Here is a 24,800-nt window from a genome sequence, read left to right as displayed (position 1 = left end):
CCTGTAATCTTGGAAAAAATTATGACAACTTTTTACAATTTTATACTATAATTTAGGAAAATGCCAAACAATAATTCTGAAAATTATTTAGATCCTTCGAACACTATCTAAAATCCTTTGTCAAGGACTGAAATGATTTGGCAAAGAGGAAGTGTCCTTCTAAAAAAGTGTTAAGATCTTCAGGCAATGTTTCACAGTGGATTCTAAGAAGCGGATAATTTTCTGTACATTTTTCTAGCATATGCACGTTTGTGAACGTTGCAGGATAGTTTGTTGGCAAGATGGTGAAGCAAGTGAAGGTATCGGTCAAGTATAGTGGCCCCGAAAATTTGCACGAGTTCTCCCGGCAGGATCGTTTTCGTTTCCACGGCGCAAAGGTAGCCCGGTTAATAATCGAGTGAAACTCCTTCCGCATAGCGGCCTGTTAATCGTCCAAAGCGGTTCGGTTTAATTGAGCAGACTCGCAGGGACTCGCAAACACGCTCGAACTTGGCACACTTCGTCATACGTGACCGCCCAGAACACGTTGTTTCTTCCCTGGCGTAATTGTTCCTTGTTACGGCACGCGGTACCGCGATATTTACTTTCTTTACGAGCGTAATATAACGCCGGGCCCGATGCCCACAGTGTTTTTCGCCTCGATTCGACTCTGCCGCGTATGTTCTCTGTGACTCTGTTCCTCAATTTCCGGACACCGATAAACGTGATTGATGCGATTTCGCAGGAAATTACACAATAAATTATACAACGATCGCAGAGATGTCATAGAGTCAGAAATAACTTAATAGGTAAAATAGAAGCTGAATATATGACCACTTCAGCAACAACTCCTGGAGAAAAGAGGCCGTGTTACATGGTAAGGACACTTGTGTGGAGCCTGTTCTACTGGTTCCAACAAGAAAGTTGTTTTTATCACAGAACGCAAATATTATCTTTTTGCCAAAAATTCTCAGAGCGAATGCTCAATAACAACTCTTAAGGACTTTAACTATTCAATCATGCTTTGCTCTATGCTTCAGTTACAAAATTGAAATTTTCATTTACAATCGAGTCTCAAAGCTTAACCAAAGTACACCACGGAAGCTCTTACAGGAAGCGGACTCTATTAAAGTAGATAACCCAAGCTTTGCATCCACATCTTACAAATTTTATCTAGAACTGCTAACAACTTCCTTCAGAAACAATAGATTCCTTCTGAAAACCAACTAATCTCAAATCTCCCAATGAACGTGCTAGCCAGAGCTTCTCCAGAAGAAACCTGGCAAAGAAATCCGATAGAATCCGAAGCACACGTCGAGGATTGTCCGAGGAAAGGCGTCGCAACGTTCGCGTGCGAGAATGATCCGGGAAATTTCCCGCCGCGTCGGTGTGGTCCGTTTAGTCGGTTTCCCTAACAAGAGCAGAACAATTTCACGGCGGAAGGTAGATTGCAGGTTGCCGGGGCGTTCGGCGCAACCGAAACGGCCAGGTATAGGCATTCGGCCATTGCATTGGCGTGCGTGCTCCACATCCGTGACACGGTTCTCGCGGTGGGTCGTGGGTCCCTGCGACGAAGACGAAGACGACGACCATGAGCACGAGCACAGCCGCGAGGACTGTGTCTCCTCTTGTCGGAGGGTCTCTCGGTGTGCGTGCAAAAGTCTCGCGGAGCCCCCGAAGGTGTCTCTCTCGAGGGAACCAGTTTTCTTGCGACGAGGGGAGGCCCTCGCCTCCTGGATCGGGTCGGTTCCCCGTCCGTGGCCAGGAGTAGAAGGAGGCAGTCGATCACAGAGAGATCCCACCACCGGATACCGAGCGACCAGTCAGCCAGCCAGCCAGCTCGTATCAAAGGCAAAAGTGGGCACCACCCGCCTCCCCAAGCTTCTTCTTCCACCTTGCCACCTTGCTCGGCTCGCCTGCGCCCGACCGGTGGAAACGTTTTCGCGTTTGCCGAGCCCGAGCCCGAACCCGCCTCTGTTTAACCCGGAGATCTTACCTATATAAAGTGGCCGGGGCGAGACCGCGGGTTCAGAATACTCGACACGCTCGATCCACGCATCGGGTGACAAGATCCGGCACCCGGAAGAGGACCCAGAACAGATCGCGCAGGAAGGCAGAGAGAAGAGGCGCCAGCAGCGTGCCCTCGACCCAGCTTCCGGTCTACGATCACGAGGATCCGAATCCAGGTCAGTCTTCCCTTCGACCTTCCGCTTCTTCCCTTAGGGTGTTCGCGATCTTCACGATTTCATAGTTCCCCTAGGTGCAGAATGACCAGCTATCTGGTTGACCATTTTGTTCAGTAGTTTGAGTAGTTTTATAATTAATCGTAGCTGGACGTAATATGCTGTCTTCATAGTTGGTTCTGTTCAGTCTAGATTTAATTGAATAGTTCATTAGTATCTTCATCTGTTAAGAGGTTTCTTTCTGGGGTTTTTCGACGTCGTTTAATGCGGTTGTAAGTCTGTTGTAATTAATGGTTGTTGGATGGAAGATGTTATCTTGATAGACGGGTTTGTTTAATCGCGGTGTGTGATTGATGATCTGTGGTATTTTAATCCGACGTTTTTATGGTACATTAAACTCATTAGGATTCACGATGTTAGGTTTCCTTTTATTTTAGACTGTAGTGGAGCACATTTTTATTTAATACCAACAGTTTAACAGATTTTAAAGAATGATCAAGGTTCGTCTTGACGTTGCTGTTATTTCATAGTTTTTCAAAGCTCATAGCCGAGAATTTCTTGATATGTTTTCGATTATAGAAATAACATTTGCAATCGAAGACCAAAAAGTCACTCGCGAAAATATAGTACTACAATTTATTTTATTACTTAAAAAAGAATTTTCAAGTTGCTTTTCATACCGTACAGTTATTGAAAATTCTATTAATAGATTAAATCTAGTATGCAAAGTGCTAATTGATCCGTGAAGATCTACATTTTCATAAACATTCGCTGGTCAGCGATTAAATCAGGTCTAGGTTAATTCAGGCTTGAGTAACGGGACCAGTATATTTTCGATCGATTTATTGATCTTGAACTCGTTCAGAAGTCTACTTAGAAATTAAGCATAGTAAGTGCAGCTTCAGTTCATTTGCATGCAACTTCAAATCGAGAATTTTAGAATTTTCTCTAACAGTACAATTAGGTGCTAGTATACATCGTTGATTTATTGTGGATTATTGTTTAGTATAACGTCTCGTGTACGACGCTTTCAGCACAGTATGAACGATGCAGTTGTTTAGAAACTTGTCGCAAAATAAAGAGCATAGGTGTGTAGCACTTTAGCAGATGACCCATATAACGTTGTCGAATAGTGATTTCTCTGGAATGTGAAGTGTTTCAGTAAAAAGTTGAAATTTAATGTGACCGCTTGCGTGGAAGTAGCATGAGTCGTGTGCCGCTCCGGTGATTTCAACGCGTGGAGAAGCAGTAAATCATGCGGTTTAACGTACTAAAGACAGAGTAGTCTAATAGCAGGCTATTAAGGCAAAGTGTAACGTGCAACTAATCTTCTATCACCTGTCACCAATCCGTCTGAATCGGAAGTACGCTTCTACGCATTTATAATTCCACTCCTGATTATAAATTCGTATCAATTTATTCGACATCTCCAATTTAAAGTACTACATACATATTGTACATGTTTCCTAAAATAATTGAAGGTCAACATAAATTCAATATAAGTTAAATTTAATTCACAATTTTGCGTTTCGGCGGCAAGTGGCCATTTTTTTTATAGATTTTGGAATACTTCCAGTCGTTGTCAGTTTTTGATTTTCTAAGCTGCACGATTTGATGTTTTAGGATTTGTATTTAAAACTTAATATGTAGACTGTGAATTTTATTCATTTATGATAGAAATAGATAAGTGACATTTATAACCGTACGAAGATTGAAAGAACTTGAAGATTGGAAGAATATCTATACGTTATTTTCAACTTGCTGAAATTATTAAACGAAGAAGGCAATGGCTTATGGGGAATATTTTTCGCAGCAGACCACGATGAAGGCGATGCTAGCATTGCTGTCGCTCTCCTTCGTGGCGATGTGCCTGGCGAACCCGCTCGAGAAGCTCGACAAGATAAACACGCTCGAACAGTCGTCAACAATAACAGATCGCGCCAAGTACGAGGAGGAGCTTCTCCGTAAACTGAACTCGAACTGCTCCCAGAACCATGTGAGCAGCTGCGTGATGTTGAAGCTGGTGACGAACATGAACAAGTTTCTGAAGAAGGCGTCGATCGAGCTGACGGACGACATCGAGATCAGAAAAACCAGCCAGGTGTCCGAGGAAGTGGCCACCTTCGAGGCGGGCAGGAGCAAAGACGACGAGTCCGAGGTCCTCGACCTTGTCGCGAGCAAGGTGTACGCGTTCATCAGGTCCAGGAGTATTAAATGGAGGATCCTGCCGGAGGACGATATCGTGGTTTCTGCCTCCGAGGACGAAAACGGCTCTTTGAACCTTAGTCTGTCCATTGAGCGGGCTGACAACGTTGCTATGCAAGATGGTAATTGCTAATTGTCATTCTAGATTCCTTAAATTGATCTGGATAGCTCAAAGACAGCTTAGTAATTATTTAAACGTTAGTTCTCTTGGCCCCATGCATCAAACGATCCAGATAGCTAGGAAGATCAAGGATCACTTGTAGTCAGTTTCTTAGTAGTAGGATGTAGTCGTTACTTTGGTCTCTAGGCCTCTATATCAATCTAGGTAGCTGAAAGATTACTTAGCAATCAGATAACCTTCAATCTGATCAGCCTCCTAGACCCCTAAATGCATACACGAAACGATCCAATTTGCCAGCTAACGCAAACAAACGTCAGTTGTAGCTTCCATTGTTGTTACCTCTCGGGACTCTTGCATCAATATAGCTCTCTAGACTACTAATCCCATACATCAAGCAGTCCAGTTCGCTAGGTAGGTCAAGGATCACTTACCAATCGACTAACTATAGAACTAAACAAAGGCGTGCTGCAGGTAATCTCTACTCTGAAGACCCCTATATCAATCTAGACAGCTCAAAGATCGCCTAGCAATCATCTAACTAGCAGGTCAACCTCTTAGACCCTAAACCCATACATTAAGCGACCCGTGGAGCTCAAAGCTCGCTCGCCTAACCGAAGAAACGAACGAAGGTGAATCCTCCCACTCTCACTCGAAAACAATTACAACCTCGGCGTTCTTGGAGCTGTTCTTGCATCCAGCAATTCGGTCACGGCTCGCCAGAGTTTACTGCCATAGAAAGTCCCCGTTTTACCTTCCTCGACGAAAGCGACAGCCGACTGATCCCACACCTTCTTCCAGGTCGCGGCAAGAAGAACAACAATCTTGGACCCCTAATCGCCGCTGCGGTGTTGAAGATTGGTCTCATCGGAGGTCTGGCCTTCAAGGCTCTAGCTTTGCTGGTCGGCAAGGCGTTGTTGCTCTCCAAGATCGCTCTTCTCCTCGCCGGAATCATTGGTCTCAAGAAGCTGTTCTCCCAACAGAAGCATGTCACCTACGAGGTCGTCGCGCATCCTCATCACAGCTCCAGCCATACTTTCAGCTCCGATCATGGTCACGGAGATAGTTACAGCAGCGGATGGGCGAGGAGCTTCCATGGCCAAGGACCCATACCTGGACAGACTGACGCCCACGACTTGGCCTACTCGGCTCATGCCAAGTGAACGTAGCTGTCCGACCCCTGGGACCTACTTCGTGACACTTAAACGCGATTTTTGGATCCCCGTCGACTCTGATACTCGAACGACGCTTGCCAGCATCTTCTTGCCCTGTCTTTTAATATTTAATTCTTCCGCCTTCTTTGGGCTTCCTCTTCCTCTACTAATCTTCTTGCTCCGATTATGAGCTCTTAGGCTCGAACTGATCACTCACTTTCCTTGACGGTGGACGGGACCCTGTGACGGACGCAATCGGTTTTCTACCCTAAATGGGAATTTGATGATGTCTTTGATCATTGGAGACTGTAAATATTATTTGAAAGTTTTATATTGTTTCGTTGAGAAATTGAAATTGGAGGAGGTTGTTATTTAATTTAGTAGTGGTGATGACTTCGTATTTGATTGTATTTGGATGTCAGAAAAATTGACTTGATTTATTCGGGACTTGTAAGAGAAGTCTATTAAGTATCATTATTCAATTAAGCGTTATAAATGTTTGAGAGCTAGAAATTTTATGTCACTTTTTAATCGATATTCAATTCATAAATTTAAGGATTGTTGTCTTGATTAATTCTTATTAGTTCTTTAGTGCTGTTGTTTGATTTAGAAAATCGAAACTGAACCAACTTAGTATCCGATTATACAGTGACTTTTTAGACTGTTAAAAAATTAGGACAGTAATTCAAGCTGCACTCTGAAGCTTCCTGAAAATATTGAAGAGTCCTTAGAATTTTCTGTTTTAATTCAAGATTGAAATTAATCGATTTTGGACTCTCAAGTCTCCTGAGACAAAGTATTATTATTTATCTGGATACCGAAGACTGATATTGTTACTCAATTGATAGCAGGCGAAAATTATATCTCGCCCGTGTAAAATTGCGTAGTCACGACTAATTAATGAACCAGATCACGCTGATCGATGACTGACAGACGAACGAGACGCTCCCATTGACACAGAAGACGACTTACGAACGCGTGTGAGCCTTGTAACTATACTTGATCGATATTATTTATACTTAACTTATTCTGACCACCGCGTGATGCGGATTGTACCATAATGTACTCATGTTGTTTTCCCCTGTATAAATAAATATTTATTGTTTTTTTTTAACGTTTGCATTCCTGCGTGTTGACGCCTCCAATCGATCCTTTGAGATCGATCAGGCCTTTGTTTCTCTGTTCTCCGAAATCAGAGAACGAGTTTATTAACCTAATCACTCTATGCAACAACAACCTCAATATTACACATCGTACAAAATTATTAATTACATACACCTGGGTTCACAAGATTTCTCAGTCACATAAAACTCACATTTACCAACCCTGGTTTCGGTAAGCCGGTTGTACAGTCACTTCAACACTTCAGTATCACATAAAAATATTAATTACATTCAATTAGGCCCGCAAAATTTCTCAGCACCATAAAACACATTTTCATCGTCCCTAATTGCAGTGTAAACCAGCCATACAAACACTCACAGAAACGTCACTATTAATATCAATCCCAAAACTTAATTTACAAATTAAATTAAATGCCCGGATAAACACAGTGTTTGCTATAATAATACACCACCGGCAGACTCGACCAATAAAAAATAGAGACCGCGGCAGTCGAGTTACCACCAGGAAGAACCGGAGAAAGCAGAGAGGAGCAGTTGTTCACCGCGAGAGGCCGCCATCGCGTTTAGATAATTCCGGCCGTAATCCGACACGCAACCATAATTTCCACAAAGTTGCGATACCGCGATTACGCCTGTAAATAGCAACGCGAGCCACGTGCACGACAATCTCTCTTCCCGGGCTAATTACAGTCGTCTCGCGACGTAATTACGTTCGAACCGAAAACGAAGGCCGAGACAGAACTCGTCGCGTCGTTTCTCGTTGGAAGATGTCCCTTCGCCGGATACCACGAACAAAACGATTCGGAAATTGAGTTCTAAGCAAAATCGGATAGCTGGACATTCGTAGAACTCGTTCATGCGACGTAGCAAGCGTGTTACCGATCGAGAAATAATCTCCGCGCGAGTATGTAACACAGTCCAATTAATTATAGTGGTATGTAGCCCGGCATCCTCCGATTTGGTCTGTTTGCCAGCCGGAAGCCAGTGAAACGGATCCGTGTGTGCTTTTCATTACGACCAATTTACCGGCGGAGCACAGTTAATTGCCCGACAACCTCGCTCAGAGTTCGAATGCGCTTAATGAAGTCCGACCGCTTTGGGAAATTAAAAGGAGGATCGACGTGGCTGACTTGGAAACGGCTTTATCGCCCGGGATCGCTCGAATTATTGCGAGCTCGGTTCCGCGATCGATTCGCACGACGATAGAAATATGTCGGACGTCTCGTATTCATCGCGGCTGCTCCGGTTTGCGGAACTTAGCGGGACTTGGACGTATGGTGTGACGATACCGTCGAGTTACTCTAGGAATGCGATTCACCAGCACGCGGAATTATTCGGCTCGCCACTGCCAATCTGTCGAACTTCCTCGTGAACCAGCTACACTTTTCCAAAACCCTGAATTCAATTTTTCCGAGCTCTCTTTCTCGTCCTACAATTAAGTGCGAAAATGAAGTGGATTTTCTTCCTTCAGAATTTTACAAATTCAAACGACTCTGTGGTGTTCGAACCATTTTTTCCCCGCATTCATTTCAATGCGATCTCTTCAAGGGAAGTTAACTCTTTTTGCAATGACCTCTCAGAAGTTGGTCTGCGATTTTTGTATGCCTGGAAAAAATTTGAAATCAGGGATGTAAAAGTAGGGAGTTCACTCTTTGAAATGAGGAAACAGAGAATTTTTTAAGATCATTCTACAAGAAGTTAAAGTGGGTAAAAAATGAACAATTTTTGGGATACAATTTGTGAGCGAGGAGCCATTCAAAGGTGCAGGAAAATTCCTAAAAATATTAGAGACCTTGATTAATGAATGCAACTGTGAAATTAAAGGCTACTGTTAATGGCTATGGTCAAAATTCAAGAATTCTACAATTCCCCTGTGTATTTGTTAAATGAATAGCTACGGTCGAAGTTGAAGGATCTACAATTTTTCTGTGTATGTATAATCAAACGATTCTAGAATTTTTCTATACCAAATGAATAGCCACGGTCGAAGCAATTTTTCTTTGTAACTGTTAAATCGGTGGGAGGACGGGCGACACTAGAATTTTTCGTCGGAATGCGGCGGCGGCCGCCGAAAAATTTTATTTCGTTGACCTGGATATCGGGAACGGCGGGGAGCAGTGTGTCCGGGGCAACTTTCGGAGGCGTCAAAGATGATCGGAACGAAGGGAAAACTACCAGGGACCACACGATGCACGAGGCATCTTTCATTCAAATAAGTCGGCCTCGTTTCGGCCCGGCAGCTTTCTCCTGCTCGATTGGGAGGAATCAGAAAGGAGATGACGGGGCGATAAGGGACGGCCGGGAGAGAAAGAAAAGGTGTCCCTCCGGGAGATCAACTTTCGGTTTCGGGTGAGAAGAGGGGCCCGCCGTCATCGTTGACCCCGTTCCCGGGACCCGCGATCATCGTAAATCGGTAAAAATCGACACGTGTTACCTGGTCAAAGAAACAGTTCGTTGTAACAATTACTGCAAATAAAACGATATACAATTCGGTCAGTACCTCTCCAAAGAAACAGCTCACTACAACAATTATTACTCCATAAACCATCTGACATTTTGATCCATCCTTTAACTCTTCGTGGTCGAAAATAATTCGTCTCTTGCATCTCAGAACTCGCTACAATTTCACAGCATTTCGTTATACTGTAATTGTACTATGTGTAACTTTATTAACCGATTTAGGACAGTGGGAAAATACTACAATTGTTCCTACATACCGTGTAATTGTGGTAGGGTAAATGTGCCTTGTTTCAGCCCTTATCCAATAGTCAGCTTTTCTGAAACCAAATTGCTAGAAAATCAACTACTAACAAATTTACATATATATGAATGTGTGTACCTACATAAAGAAGAGGATTTAAAATATAAAATATTAAGAAGATGGCTGCCTACTGAATTTAAATGGCTGACTACTGGAACAACTACCCTATTATTGATGAATCAGTAAAATTAATTATTGGTACAAGAGTGAACGTCGAGCCCGGCTCAAGATAGAATCAGAAAAGGCTGATGATTGTTTCACCCGGAAAAAATGATGAGAAGTAACGGAGATGGAGTGATAAAGAGATGGAATTCCAGCAAGATAGACCGGCTGACCCGATTTCTTTTGACGGCCACGTTTTCGCCGCATTCGGAGAAATTCGTCGCGAGAGGAGAAAGTATCGGATATTGATCGGATCTTCTTATTATTGACACGAGAATGCTCGATGACCGCTAACGGTGCCTCTCTATATAAATGTGTGTGTGTGCGTGGTGTGTGTGTGTGAGAGAACGATCGAGCGGCCGACACACATTCTGCGTATCGAGAAAGGAGAAAACACCTTCCAGATAGATTCTAACGTTCCCCTTGCGGTCGCGGAAGTGCGCAGAGAAACCGTGGACTAATTAGAGGCTCTGATTCACCGATCGAATCCAGGAGAATCAACTCTCCTACCGATTCGAAGAACGCCTAAGCCGATTTCCACTTTAGTTCATTCCTAACAAGATGGACGACGAATCTTGGTATTATTTTAATAGCCTCCTACACAACTCATACGGAAACCAATTATCACAGTCTACGCGTTTTCCTGCTGGAAGTACCTTTGGGTTTAATTAATTTGCCGGGAACAATGCTCGCGTGATGGAGGTCGCTAAACTAATTACAGAGAAATCTTCTGTTCGTCGACTAGAAAATTCGAGTTAGAGAAACTGTTTGCGGATCTCATTCCGAGTGTCAGCTGGATGTATGTTTGAGGAGAGTGACTCTAATTTCTTTGCTTTCGATCTCGGTGTTCGAGGATCGAGAGGACCGCCTCGTGGACGACGCCGGCCACTTCCGGCCGCTCATCAAGAGGAAGTTCTAACGATGTTGAAGGGCACTTGCGGACGATCTGGTTTCAAGGATACACGAGATCGTCCGTGTGGCGTGGCGTCGTCCCGAGGAACGAGCGAACGGTTTCGAACCGGGCCTAGTTATACCTACCAGCCGGTGTTACGTATATGTATACCGTATCGTATCGGCGAGTACGCGAAGGGAAGTGGAACAGAAGAGAAAGGTATATGCGGCGAGATGAACTAGTTTTCGGCTCCCTCGATCTTGTCGCGCCGATCGAGCCGAATCGATCGTCCCTACCACGCCCGCCGCGATCTTCTCCTCGACTACCCGGAGTCCTACGAGAGAAAGGACGAAGGGTCGTCGATGCTTTTCCACAAAATCGAACTGTCCCCCGAGCCACGTGAATCGTTTTTGCTTCTATTGTTTTTTGTTGCACTCGGTTCAGGCACGAACTTCGCAGACTAATTTCCGAGACGGAACAGACGCGCGCTGGCCAGCTGAACCCGCTAATTACGCGTCGATCGAGGCGCAGGCGTGATGCGAAATCGGCCACGCTCTCTTCCGCTCCACTAAATCGCCGAAAGAGGGAAAGGAAGAACGACCGTCTGCGGGAATGTGGACGAAATTTTGAAATTTTTATTTTGGGCTTTGCTCGACGGTGACAATATTTTTTTCTATTTAGGTGCATGGACAGTGATCGATGGGTATCCCTGAAATTTGTAGGAAATGTATAGCGTGGCCCAAAAATCACTGTTTTAAAACGGAATAATCGTTTTACTTTTTAAATAATTTAATCTATTCTTTTGAGAGAAAATTTTAAATTGTGCTGTAACTTTTGGACCACCCTGTATATTAAATTTGTCTATGTTTGTTTTAGTTGAGTCATGAGGTAGGACGTGTTAATGTATGAAATGTTGCTCATTTCGATCAGGTTCATCGAGTAAAAGCTGAGGCTGTAGAAATCAAGAGTAAGTATCCGGTTTCCGATAATGTTGTATCTCCCATTTCTTGGAAATTCATGTTTCAGATAGTGATCGAGGACTCTTCAGATGACATGTCGTTCGGCGATATGAAATATTGATGTTGTTTAGCCGATCTGTCGAAAAAATATTTCAGGAATATTTCCACTGCTTTTCTAAAATTCCCAAGTTATCAATAAATGTCTGGCGCACTGAAATTAGTGTACATACAATTTGCTGCTATATGGCATAGAACATTCTCCTGATTTTATTTATTCTGTAAGCAATAGATGTATCCAGTAGAGAGTGATCCACTAAAACAATTTCATCTCTTTTTTCCTGTCAATCCTGCTGTTCTACATTCCATTTTCTCCCGTCCCATTCACTGCGCTATCAATAAATATCTCGAGCTGTTCAGAACCGTTTAATCCACTACGAAAACCACATCCATATTTTCCCAATAAATCCTGCTGTACTGAATTTCGCGTGCTCCCATCTCATTTGCCTCACGACCAACCGATTTCTCGGACGATTTTGAATCGCTTGATCCACTAAAACAATTCCATCCGCATTTTTCCAACGAAGATGTCTGTGTGTGTGTGTGTGTGGGGTCCGGGCGGAACTGAAGCTCGCTCTTTCACGAGCAGCCTGGCCAGTGATCTAGAATAAGCTTAGCCAAGAAAGAGAGAAAGAGAGAGAGAGAGAGGGACACGGGGATCGGGGAAAACTATGATCGGATGAAGGGAGACAGGACGGTTTGGGGTTTAGAACGTCGATCCGTCTGGCGGCCTCGTGGTTCCGAGAGAAGGCTAGCCGTCTCTCGCAGCCAACCGCGGCGTAACGCTCTAAAACGCCTCGGAAACAAGAATTAAAGGAATCCACGAGAGGATCGCCCGACCGAACGAAAAATTGCAGGCTAATGCACACGGTAAGAACAGAGAATGTAAGGCCTATCCCGATGCTCTCGTTGCTTTTTTCGTAGCACAATCACCGAGACCGGCAGCTAGAACTATATAAATGAGATTTGAAGCGGGCGTAGATGCAGCACTCGGACCTCCGCCGTAGGTTCCGCAGGATCAGTATACACGTGAGCATCGTGATCATCGTCGGATCGTCGTTAAACTCTGGTGCAACGAGAGCTCAATCGTCTCCGGAAAAACACGGATCGTTCGAAGACAATCGACATTTCCTATCGACGCAATGGATTGGTTAGGGAGGTTACCGGGATCGGGGGACCAGCGTAGGCTCACCCTATGCGTCCTCTTCGTCTGCGCGATCGTCTCGCAAGCTGATTGCACGGATACCAACGAGACCAAGGACGCCTGGAGTGGAATTACCACAGGATGTTCAGCCAACGACTCGAAGAACCTGTCTGTGTCCTGTTACGGAGTCAGGATCGTCAGGAAGGTCGTCCAACAGCTGCTAGAGAAGTCCAGCAAGGAGCCGAATATCGAGATCTTCGATGGTGTCAGCCTCGTCGAAGTCCCCGGACTTGAACCTACTAGAAAGGGAAGATTGATGAAGGGATTCGGAGGCATGGGGTCTCTCATACAGTTTCTGGAAGGGAGAGAGCTCAGAATTAAACTGCCCAGCTTCCTGCCGCAGAATATCGAAACCGCTATACAGGAGAGCCTGCCCTCCGATCAAGGTTGCTTTGAGGTTTTATGGGATTGCCAGGGTGCATCGACGAGGTTGTAACCGGTGTGGTTTGTTGCAGGCAAAGGACGAGCAGGTGGTGGAGGAGGAGGTGGATTCGGTGGAGGTGGGGGTGGAAAGAAGGGAGGCGGTGGAGGGTACATGATCCTGGCGTTGATGATGGGTAAGGTTACGTAAAATGTTTAATCCGCGGATTAATGTTAAATCGTTGAGATGCTGGGCTGGTTGTGGAACTGGAATTAGTAACGTGAGATGCATTATCTTCAGGAGAGAAGATTTGTTCTTTGTACTTGATTAGAATTACGTTTGGCTGGGGTCTTGACTTGTTAAACATTGGTGTTGATGATGGCTGAGGCTACAGAAATATAGTAGATTGTGTGCTGGAAAATTTATAGAAACGTCAGAATAATAAAGTTGGATTCGTTAGTTTATACAGAAAATTAGGAAGATGCTGGTACAAAGAAGATGGGTCCATGAATTGCATAGTTAGTTCTGCATAATTTCGTACATTCAAGCCACAATTTTTATTCTTGTTGGAGAAAAGTTTAAGTTAAATAAAAATTAGTGCAATGAGGATTTTGACTGTTTTTCACGGATTAAATATTTTCTATTTCTAGAATTGAATGATCTAGAGTCTAGAGTGCTGTGGACATAGAATTAAAGCATTAAACCATCGCCTAACAAAACTGAATTGAAAAATTCCAGGAAAGATGATGGCGGCAATGGGCTTCGGCGCGTTGGGTCTCCTGGCAATGAAGGCTCTGATGGTATCGGCGATGGCTCTGATGCTCTCCATGATCGTGGCCGTGAAGAAGTTGACCAGCGGCCATGACAGTGGCGGCGGGCACCACGTGGTGTACGCGCAGGACGTCGGCCACCACCATTATCGCAAGAAACGTTCCCTGGGAGAGGAGAACCTGGATCTTCCGTACAGAGGTTACGCGCACCTGTTCGGCGACTCACGAGTGTCCTGATGAACCTGATGACAGCGGCTCCGTCGTAAATCCTCGTCGAGTAACGCGCTCGGGGATCGCCGAGAGCAGGCGAGAGGACATTACGTACTGACAGTGACAATGACATTGAGACACGCGTGCTGACGGACTGGACGTTTCATAGAAAGTGACGTGAACACAGACACACAGACCCAAAGACGTGGACAGACATTTACAATCATACATAAACAGACAGGCGTACACAAGAAACCATGTGATAACCTCGAACCGCAGCAGCTCGACCCGGCGAAAACCAAAGTACACACACACGGAATTATTATTTATCCAGGAACACAGTACCAGCTCATGCTCTCCCCCCTCTATTTTTGTACCTATTTATTTATTTATTTCGTGCAGCGAATAAAGTTATACGTAACCATTGACCAAAGCACTCGCCTCGTATTCATTTATTATTGCGCCGCCGGTTGGCCGCGATAAACCCGGTGAAAGGTAGACGAAAATCGGAGGAAAGTGTGCCGGCGCGTAGTATGTTATTATACATCGAACTCTTATCTCCCCGGATCGATCGAGAAAGAAGAAGCACTCGATCCGTGCGCTCCTACGATCCGGATGTCCGCGAACCAAGTAGCACAGGTTGTGCAACAAATCGTGCAAAGTGAAACGACGCTCGTGCAAGCAGTGCGCGAAGTGCCATCTGCCAATTAGCTCGCTCATATTCCGCGGCGATGAGCCCGGCTAATTGCCCGCCGGGGGAATCGTAATTCAATTGCCCGAGCCGGCGTTATCGTAACGCGTGAAGATTCCGCGCGATGATCGCGATGAGGGGTGCGTTCCGCGTCCTGGAAAACTGCTCATTCGGAGGAAATCGGTTTACCTGTTGGAAAACCCGAGGGCCCGGCTCTCTTTCTCGCGGAAGAAAGCGTCGGGACGAGGAGCCCGAGTCTAAAGAGGTGTTTCAGAGGATTCCCTCTTTCTATGCACCTCTTCCTCCGCCTTCTTCTCGTCCACCCCCACTGTGCGAACAGAACTAGGACCGTTCACCGCGATCCTCCCGTTCTCCCGGGACCGGAGGTGGAGGAAAAGCAGCGACGGGGGCCCAAGACCCACTGGCACACATTCCAAACGATGCCTTTTTTACGTTCGGAATATCATAAAACGGGAAGGTCCTGCTTGGAATCGGCTCAGACCGCGCCAAGGCCGCTGCGCACGCGCTTCGGCACGCTGAAGCGCCCTGCTGCCACAAAATGCACCGATTTTCCTAGATTTTCTTCGGGTCTTCTCGATTTTCTTATATTACCTAGTTCCGTTCAATACATTTCGATTTATTGGAAAATTGGACCCAGGATCCTTTTAGGGGATTTTTCCTGAGATTTTTATATAACTTTTCATCGCGACTGTAGCTTGTTTGCTAGAATGTTTTGTAATTTCGTAATTGGTTCCGATAGTTTCCTAGCTTCCCGATTAACCCTTACATCTTCCCCCGTGTGAAAGTTCAACAATTTACTTTTTTTTCGTACTGTGAAACGATTCATGCCTTTCTGAGTCGTGAGATTTATTTATCTTTAAAAAAGGATAATTATTTCTAAGGAGCCTAGAGTTGACCTGTCGTCGGATAGCGGCTGCGTATGGCTGTCCTTATCTACTGTATGCTTGAAGACGACACTACTGTAATACTTTATCAACTGTGACATTAATTTCTCGATCTGAGTAGAAAATTTTGGCGAATGTGTTGGTCAAAAGATACATTTCTGAAGCAGATTTTTAGAAATTCTTAGAGGTGCTGGGTTGCAGTGGGTTTGTGCTTGTTCTTGAAGATGGCGTGGCTGTTTGTTACACTTTGCTTTGTTCTCTGTAAACCTCTATACCGTGAGAGTAGACTATTATCTTTTAATTGAAGTGCTGCTATTAAATTCTATTAACACATAGATTAAACGGAAATCAATAGAATGAACGAGAATTGGATCGTATATTTTGTGCTGTGTTGTTTGTACTTTCTACATTGCCCTGATTGTTTTAAAACAATTTTCATATTTCACCTGGAACGGCAACGGTAAATAAAAGTTGGAGTAGCATGGTTCTAGATCCAAACAAACTATTATATTCTCCACACAAGCTGCTCCAAGTCATTCAATTCGATCCAATTGTCCACTCGCTGCGAATCCTAGACAGCATTAAAAGACGTTCACCATCAAAACCAAGGTACCATTCTCAGCACTGGTACCACAAAGATCCATCATTGTCTCCGCTTTATCGTCCACCCTCACAATTCCAGAATTGACTTGGCGAACGAAAAAAAAAAAAAAACGTTGTCATCCCGCTCTGCGTTCGTTTTCCCCCGCGACGGAACAACAGGCGACAGAACGATTAAATTTTTATAGCGCCGTAAACTCGAGCGCGGTCGCCTGACGTCACCTGCATCGCCAAGGGAAAACGAAAGTTAGAATGTTTTCGTGAATGGGCCCGTGTAACGAGCGGCGAAAGAAGAACCGGGCCGCGTTCGACTCCTCTTTCCGTTTCCGTCGCGAAACCGAAAAAGGTTTCTACTTTTTGAAATTCCAGGCGACCACGGGGCCACCCGGGTACCTCCCAAGTTCCAACACTTGAAAATACGTTTGTTTTGATCCGATACACGCGGGAGCTAATCAGGATATTATGAAAAATAAATAGGAAGCATATATAAGATTCCCAGGGCGTTCCAAGGTCATCCCAAGGTCAAATAAACGTTACGACACATTCCCCTTTGATATTCTACTGCCCTTTTTTGAGACATTTGAGTGTTTCAAGCCAAACCGGCTCCGCCATATGCACTCATTTTACCGATATACCTTTGTCAAACGTATAAAGGAATTTTATAAAATTTTTTCCTCCCGTGAGAAATAACTTGTTCTCCTCATTTTCCGTTTGGTGGGTTAAACGGGCTGCTTTGTTGACGTTTCACGTAACGGCTCAGGATTTCTAGGGTTAGTATCGCGTTTTCTGGCACAGCATCCGCGGAGACGATCCCACCTCGACCAGAGCCCGTTACATTCCGCGCTCATTACCGATCGATGGACGGAAATTTAAAATTCAAATCGCCTGGCCGATTTTTCGGGCTCCGCGCGCTCATTCTCGTCTCCGCAGAAGAAATTCTTGTCGCAGCTTTACGAGCGTTAGAGGAGAGCATCGGAGAGCCAGCTCTCTAATTCTAGGAACGAGGATCGGTTTAGTAGCGGCGATGTTACAGGGAATCGGGATTTGGTCGTTGGCACCGGGTTGGAAAATTGATAGGACTTTTTCGTTTTGAATTGTGGTCTACAGGTGAATCGAGAGAGAGATTTAGAGGTCAGAATAGGGTGGAGCGAGGATTTCTGACGCAACCTTGGGACCGGTTCGATCCTCCGTGACCCAGATCGATCCTCGACCCGTTGGAATGGAGATTTCGATCGTGGCAATTTGTTTACAACCTCCGAATCCTCGGTTAACCTGCTGCCGGATAGATTAGCGGCTGTGTATGGCGACCCTTATCTACTGAACATCGCATTCGCTGAATTCAGTCGATTCTGATGTTCTGTACGCTTGAGGATGATGCCAGTCGAATTGTTTGTGAACTGTGACATTAATTTGTGGATATGTGAAGAAAATTTTGTCCATTTTTTCTGACTAAAAGTTATAATTTTCGTTTAATTCCTGAACATTAAAAAATGCTAGAAATTCTTCGCGACACCATGGGAAGGTAAAAAGTGTCACAAATCGCGTCACCATCGCCATCACTGACTCATTCGAAAACCCACACACGCGGGATCGATCGATTAACCTAATCGCGATGCCACGCGTGCAACATTTTCTCCGTTGATAACGATCCGAGGGATTTTCACCGCGAGTAGGCGGAAAATTCCGCGTGTCGCACGCGGAACGATCGCTACACATTATTGACCGACTTCGCGCTGGTACTTTCACATTACTGCTCGTGATTTCACGGCGAACTTTTGGCCGGCCAACGATTGTTAGAGGCCGCGGACGTATTCGCGAGTGGATCTCTAGCAAACCAGTCCCACAGTATGTCAACTACTTGCACTTGGAACCGTACCTGCAGAACCCGGAAATATTTTCACAGCCACAAATTTCATTTGATCCAGGACATTTTATGAACGGGGGAAAGTGAAATTAAACGAATTCACATTCACGTAAAAAAATTCTTAAACAATTGCCAGCTGATTTTTAACGATTTATTAAATTATATCATAAGTTTCGTTTGTCCTTAAAAAATGATATTGTAATCAGCGACAGTCATCGATCGTTTCCCTACTTCCCAAGTGAAACTCGGCGTTATGCTAAGCAGAGGCGAGAAAAATGTTAATGTCGTCTATAATCGGCATCGCCCCAGCCTCTGGACCGTTCATCTTCGACGGACCATCGAAACCGTTAAACACTCCAAACCGTTTCTCCTCGGATTAATAAATTAAAAAATTATATCCACAATTAAGCTAAACCTCGAATTTACGATTCAAACGCATCCTCTCTGTTCCTTTTTCTTTCCGACTTTCTTTTCGAAGGATTCAGGCGACTTCGACTGGTGTCCTTGACATAGATCAACTGTGATTTAATAAGGGTCTCCCCCTTCGTGATCGGCGATTTCATTTCTAAGGTAATTGCCAGGCCGTTTGACGAGTAATTTGCGGGCATTATGAATGGCAACGAAGAGGCTAAGCGTCGCCAGCCGATTTCTGAATAAAAGGTAAAAGTTTCTAGGCCACGGCAGTCATTCATGATCTCCGCGACACCATATTTTCCTGAATTTCCACTTGGAACTGGCGTTCCACTGTACGCGTGCATAGGAATATACAGGTCGCTTCATGCTCGCGAGATGCCACTAATATTTTCTATCGCGTGACAGTCACGAGACAGTCAGGAATTAACGCTAAAATTGAAAGTGCCTGTTCCTTGAAAGGCAAACAGGAACTTGGACTACTGACACCGTTTAACTCGAGCCAACTTCGAAAATAAGCCGGAAAGTTCGCAATACTTCGAATTTTTTGAATTTATCTCTAATCGTACAATCTCGACTATTTAGAGTCTGTACAATCTTTATTATAACATATGCTTCAATAAAGAAACTTAACTGTATAATTGCACTAATTTTAAAATAAATAATCTTAAAGTCCATATTATCCCAAATACATTAGTTGGAGTCCTCTTTTCGCGTCTTCATTCAGCTCCGAAGTGAACCTCGCACTCCATGGAATCCAGCCGGATGTACACGGATGTTCGCACATTCCCGGATGTCTCGCAGTGTGAGACATCGAAGTATGGTGGTTTCACACTTCCGTGGCCGCGACAATGGCGAAGAAAACGACCTCGATTCACCCCGTGGCCGGGAGACAAAGGATCGACGTAACTCGGCTCGGTTAACCGAGTTGACATAATCGCCGTGCCGTCGTGGAAAAGTCTGCGGCGTCGGCGGACAGTAAGAACCGCGCAATCACGCTAATAAGCCGGATATACTGTTTCTCTCTCTCTCTCTCTTTCGCTCTCCTCGCGATTAATTCGGTCGGGAGAGAGAGACAAGGAGGGAACGGGACGCGAAGGGACGTCGATGAAAAGGAAATTCGCGTGATCTTACGTCAGTACTCATTCATCCTTTCTCGGCGATCTCGGCCAGGCGAGTTCGGTATCCTTTCGACTCGATCCTTCACTCCCCGGCTCTTAAAAGTAAAACCAAAGTTTCTCCTTTACGCCGGATCGGCAACGAGGAACGCAGGACACGCCCAGAAACACCAACGGCGAGCATCGCTTAGATCACGGGGAAAATAAGAGGATGAAGAAGCACGATGATCACCGAGCACCGGCAAGCCGATACCGCGAAATTAGGTGCGCGCACAGAGATGCTTATCGATGAACGGATTATGTAAACTTTCACCGGGAGGATCTGTTATACAGATCGCGTTTTTGTTGCTCGATCGCGAGCCTCTGTGCCGCTGAATCGCAACGAAAAACGGGGATGCTGGATCGAACACGCGGGGACTTTTTCCCGTAACTGTGTGGAGCATTGTACTCTCTCGATGATTCGAGAACAATAGCGATTCATTCCATCGATTGTGGTCTTCGAACTTCATTTTAAAATGTCACAGAATACAGTCGAAAACCAGCAATGTTTTCTGAATCAACTCAATAATGTATTTGGAAAGAACAAATATAGAACAGTGTTTTAAATTCCTTCTAAAATACAGATTTTCTATACGGGGCGAAAGTTGTGGTCTCATGTTTCTCTATCAATAAAAGACAATATCAAATCCAAACAGTGTTTCAAAAGGGTGCCACCATTCGAATTACAAAATCTTCTAATTTCTCTGCTAAAAATGCAAGAAAAAAAGTGGTCTTGCTCACGAATAAAAGAGAATGATAAAATATAGGCAACGTTAAAAATTCGAAAAGAATACCTCGGCGAAAGAAGTGTTCCATGATGGAGTTCAGCAATAAAACGTCTTATGGTGTCTAAAACGCAAAAGTTTCTCCGCGCGAGAGAGCTCTGGATTCCGGGACGAATAAAATGGAAAACAAACGTGGTTTGTTGATTCTAGGCAACTGCGGATCGTAAAATCTGGTCGTTCGCACGATAAATCTCTTCGGTTGTACGCTCCCAGATTATCGACGAGCGTGACGAGATCGGTAGCCGGTTGCGCGCAGCGCTCGTCCAGAATATCGATCACCGTACAAACACGAAAAATTCCGTGTGTCACCTACTACGTTCTTCTGTTTCGCAACCCGAAATTCCGTAGGCGGCTTTGTAACCGCACCGAGCGAAACGAAACGAAAACGACAAGAGGCGTTATCGGCGCGCCCGTGAGAGCGTCAGAGCCCGTGGGGTCAGAGTAGAAAGTGGTGTCCGCTCGATGAAGGTCGGATCCGGGATGTTTGAACCTGATCTATACCAGTTTTCTTTCATTCATGACGATCCCGTGTGTTCCGTGGCTGGTGAGAGTCGAACCGCCGATTTCTGCGAGGCTTCCTGTGGAAATCGCGACCGAAACGCGGCTTCTCCGACGTCGAACACCTCCGGGATACTGTCCCGGACAAGTCTGGAACAGTGTGTCCTCCTCTCCTGAACCCGGCTGTTCCCTACTTTTTAGTCTTTCAGTTCTTATCTGCGGCGTTTAGCGCTACTAACTCGTACACGGTTTGCCGCTATTCCCGTGGCGTCGTTAATTGATGGCCCCTCGATAATTGTCCGTTCCGAGGAGAGAAAACGCGGCGAATGAATCAGACCTCCAGCCGCCGCGCCGCCACCGCGTTATTAAGATGTCTCCGATGAAATAGCTATCCACTTTTATTTTTTAAAATTCTGTGCTGCTATTTAAGATTCTCAGCTGCTTTGTTCGTAGACGTTTATAGAAAATTGCAAAGGTCCTCTAAATCTAATTTATAATAAATCCAAATTAGTTGGGAACTAATGCAATTTTTTGTCTCGGTCTATTCAGCTCCCTCTACTTTTTCGTGGCGTAGCAGACGAGAAACTGAAGACCCATATTTCCCCAAAAATGATGCAAACTCCTGTGAAAAAATTTTCTTTTCGAAATCAGAATAAATTTAATCCTGTTATTGCGATCAAGGAATGTACACGAGTCTTGCTTAAGGCTCGGTAGTTCTGATATTAAAAATAAATGGAGCTCGCTATGCAGAGCAATTACACGATTCCCTCGGCAGTAAATAATTTGTAGGTCACCCGATAGGTTTTGGATCGGCTCTTTCTCATGCTCGCGAGGTCCCACCTAGCGAGCAGCCTAGTATGTCGGTCCGGGGTCACCGGTGGTTCACCGGAACCGCGTTTAAACGTGGTTAAACAGCTCCAGGCACCTTCTAGGTCACCTGTTCGAGTCGTCTTCGGCTTGATCCGCGTTATCTGTGAAGAATAACAGTAAATCCTGTGTATATTCGTGGTCCTTCGTGAAAGAGAGAATCGAGCGAGGATCGTGGAAACTTCCTAGGCGACGTGACGGATAAAAGGGAACAACGGAAGAGATTTCTCGCCCGGGGCCGGTTCCTTTGGTCCCGTATTTACCTGTTGGTGGGCAGGTCGCAGGTCGCGGGGGCCCGATGGGCGGTGTGCACGGGTGAAACACCTATCCGCCGCGCCGGTTCCATTGGGCGAATACTTTCGTCGGTTAGGCCGTTTAGCCGGGCCCAAAGGGGACCCCGGGCACGACGAACATCGGTGACGACACTCATGCAAGGCAAATAGGAAGAAAAAAGAGGCGAGGTGGGGCGGCGAGGCAAGCGACGGTAGAGGAGGGGCCCGCCAAATATAAGCTAAAGAGATTGTACGATGGACCACACGAAATTTCACTACCGACGGGACGGGTTTCGGAAAAGGGCAGCCTTCCTCATCCCAAGTTCTCGCTCCGCTCGCGGCAGTTCCGTCTCGTTTAAACGCACACGCCATTGTATTCTTACGCTTGGTGAAATCATCATGAAACTCTTCGCGTTTGTGCTCCTGTCCGCGGTCGTGGTCTTCGCGGCCGAGGGACAGACCATCGAGAACTGTCTCGAGAAGGACAGCATCTCCTGCGTGCAGAAGAGCCTCTACAGAAGGGCCAAGGAGTTCTTCGATACCGACAACATGGAGATCTTCAGTGGTGTTACCTTGGTGAAGAGCGCCGACAGCCAGGCCAGGAGCTCCAGGACAGGAAAGGATCTTGTGTACGATCAGGAGATCGATACCGCCAACAGTGTCTCCGAAAGACAGGACGCCCTTGTGAATTATGTTAGCGAAGAGGCCACCGAGTTCCTCACTGGACGCAGCCTTAGGGTAAGTGGAGTTTACCGTGGCACTTTCGATTCGTTCTTTTCACCCTTTTGTTACAGTATTTTATTCATTGTTCTTGGTAGGTCAATTTCACGCCGATCATAGAGAAGATCGGCTCGTCTGCTCGCGCCATCAGTGACTCTGCACCCGAAGAGATCCGCGAGGCTGTTGACTTGGTTGTTGAAGGTGAGTTGATTCTGCGTAGATCTTTAAATTCAATTTTTAGAAGACGAAGTGACGTGTAGCAGTTACCGCTAAATGCAAGATAGTTGGAAGGGCACTCTCACCACCATAAATCTTAACATTTCAATTTTTATTTCTGTCGATACATTCCTTTGATTCAATAGAATTTTGGGGGTGATAGGTTGACAGAGGCTGTTGCAGATTTTGGTGATAGTTTATAATATTAACACTTTATCTACCAGTAGTTTCACTTATCAGAAATTTCATTCACGAAGCAAGAAATTGTCTTCAGTAATTCAGTGTGATGGCTACTTTTAAGAAATTGTCACTTAAACGACTATTATAAAGCCTCTTCCAGTGTAGTTATTAAAGAGCACATCAACAGTCTTTCGGTAGCTACAGTGTTGATAGTGGATGAAGATTGATACGGTCGTAAATATTTGTGAAGGAGTCTGCAGACTTTACGATTAGACGTAGATCATTTGGAGAACACTGTAGACTCTAGATGATGCAGGATAAATCAGTGGACGTTGCAGACTCTCTGATATCAAAAATGAATGAAAATTGACATCAGCGTAGACATTTATGGAAGAATGTACAGGCTTTACGATCGGGTGTAGATCATTTAGAAGGCTCTGCAGATTAAAGAGTACGAACAATAAATTAACTTAGTGAACATCGTAGATTGTACAATATTAAAAACGAGTGAATACTGCCTGAAGAGTGCCCGCTGACTCATATGTAGACAATTCAGAAGATTCTATAGTGGATGCAATTAGGAGAGAGAATACACCTCTTCCGGGCGCAAGTAAACGTGGAACGTTTTCAGGCCGAGGCAAGAAGAAGCAGCTGAGACAGCTGCTGCCCCTGCTGCTGGCGGCGAAAGCGAAAATCGGAGCTCTGGCCACCCTGGCTTACTTCGTAACTGGTTTCATCGCGAAGAAGGCCATCTTCGTCTCCCTGGTTTCGCTGGCGATCTCTGCGTTCGTTGGCTTGAAGTCCCTGTGGTCGAAGGGCGGCCATGATATCACACCTTACCACGGTTGGAGCAGTGGTCCGGCAGCATCCGCAGGATGGTCTGCCCCCGTATCTTCCGGAGGATGGTCCTCGGGCGGTTCTTCCTGGGATGATGGTCACGGATACGCGCAGAGCCAAGCCTACTCTGGCTACCATCATTAATTTCTTAGGAGTTCCATTAATGTAAACTGTCTCCCCACCACCCTCCCCGCCCACCTTCGTCCTCTTTCGTCCCTATTGTCCCCCCTTCTCCTTTCTTCTTCCCCTTCCACCGCCTTCCTTTCCTCGAGATCGATTCACGGATCGTCGGAGGACCCGAAGAACGCCTCGATGACGATGCGGATCGTTTCGAGAACCCGCTCGAACCCTCCCGAGATCGTCCCGCTGGAGAGGATATATTTATTGTTTATTTATCACGATTGAATAGTAAGCGGGCCAGCCCGCGGCCCGATGTAAATAATTAACGTATCGTTAATCGTCAAGGTGTGCGTGGACACGAGTAATATAGAATGGACAGACGGAGTCACAATCAAAACATAGAGGCTAGTCGCAACGCTTCCGTTCGAGCTTAAGAAAGAATCGTTGTCGCGGCTACGACGCGCGCACTATGGTACAACACATACCCCCGCAAATCCCCATCCACCCCCGTATCATCGCAGCTGAACACCATCTAGTC

The 24,800-nt window shown here is 45.4% G+C and overlaps 3 protein-coding genes across 3 annotated transcripts; all 3 read left to right on the top strand.

Moving 5' to 3' along the window:
• Positions 1–3,984: 3,984 nt before the first annotated feature.
• On the top strand, positions 3,985–5,648 carry LOC143358251 (uncharacterized). Its single transcript, XM_076795239.1, has 2 exons — positions 3,985–4,489; positions 5,287–5,648. Exons 1-2 carry the CDS (start codon positions 3,985–3,987, stop codon positions 5,646–5,648), a joined length of 867 nt encoding a protein of 288 aa, XP_076651354.1.
• A 7,088-nt stretch (positions 5,649–12,736) lies between these two features.
• Positions 12,737–14,166, top strand: LOC143358198 (uncharacterized). Its single transcript, XM_076795155.1, has 3 exons — positions 12,737–13,184; positions 13,254–13,355; positions 13,898–14,166. The coding sequence occupies exons 1-3, from the start codon at positions 12,737–12,739 to the stop codon at positions 14,164–14,166; spliced, it is 819 nt and encodes a 272-aa protein (XP_076651270.1).
• Positions 14,167–22,588: 8,422 nt separating this feature from the next.
• On the top strand, positions 22,589–24,286 carry Osi6 (DUF1676 domain-containing protein Osi6). The gene is made up of 3 exons (XM_076794948.1): positions 22,589–22,927; positions 23,008–23,110; positions 23,937–24,286. The coding sequence occupies exons 1-3, from the start codon at positions 22,589–22,591 to the stop codon at positions 24,284–24,286; spliced, it is 792 nt and encodes a 263-aa protein (XP_076651063.1).
• The last annotated feature ends 514 nt before the right edge of the window (positions 24,287–24,800 follow it).

Source organism: Halictus rubicundus, chromosome 10 (genome assembly GCF_050948215.1).
Source record: "Halictus rubicundus isolate RS-2024b chromosome 10, iyHalRubi1_principal, whole genome shotgun sequence".
Classification (NCBI taxonomy): Eukaryota; Metazoa; Arthropoda; class Insecta; order Hymenoptera; family Halictidae; genus Halictus; species Halictus rubicundus.
This window is presented reverse-complemented; position numbering and strand designations above follow the sequence as displayed.

What these genes read in the sequence shown, in the direction of transcription:
- LOC143358251 (XM_076795239.1), top strand. Translation starts at nt 3,985, where the DNA reads ATGAAGGCGATGCTAGCATTGCTGTCGCTCTCCTTCGTGGCGATGTGC. An exon ending in CAACGTTGCTATGCAAGATG is followed by an intron (nt 4,490 to 5,286) that starts GTAATTGCTAAT and finishes ACCTTCTTCCAG; the next exon opens with GTCGCGGCAAGAAGAACAAC.
- LOC143358198 (XM_076795155.1), top strand. Translation starts at nt 12,737, where the DNA reads ATGGATTGGTTAGGGAGGTTACCGGGATCGGGGGACCAGCGTAGGCTC. An exon ending in GAGCCTGCCCTCCGATCAAG is followed by an intron (nt 13,185 to 13,253) that starts GTTGCTTTGAGG and finishes GGTTTGTTGCAG; the next exon opens with GCAAAGGACGAGCAGGTGGT. An exon ending in GATCCTGGCGTTGATGATGG is followed by an intron (nt 13,356 to 13,897) that starts GTAAGGTTACGT and finishes GAAAAATTCCAG; the next exon opens with GAAAGATGATGGCGGCAATG.
- Osi6 (XM_076794948.1), top strand. Translation starts at nt 22,589, where the DNA reads ATGAAACTCTTCGCGTTTGTGCTCCTGTCCGCGGTCGTGGTCTTCGCG. An exon ending in TCACTGGACGCAGCCTTAGG is followed by an intron (nt 22,928 to 23,007) that starts GTAAGTGGAGTT and finishes TGTTCTTGGTAG; the next exon opens with GTCAATTTCACGCCGATCAT. An exon ending in TGTTGACTTGGTTGTTGAAG is followed by an intron (nt 23,111 to 23,936) that starts GTGAGTTGATTC and finishes GAACGTTTTCAG; the next exon opens with GCCGAGGCAAGAAGAAGCAG.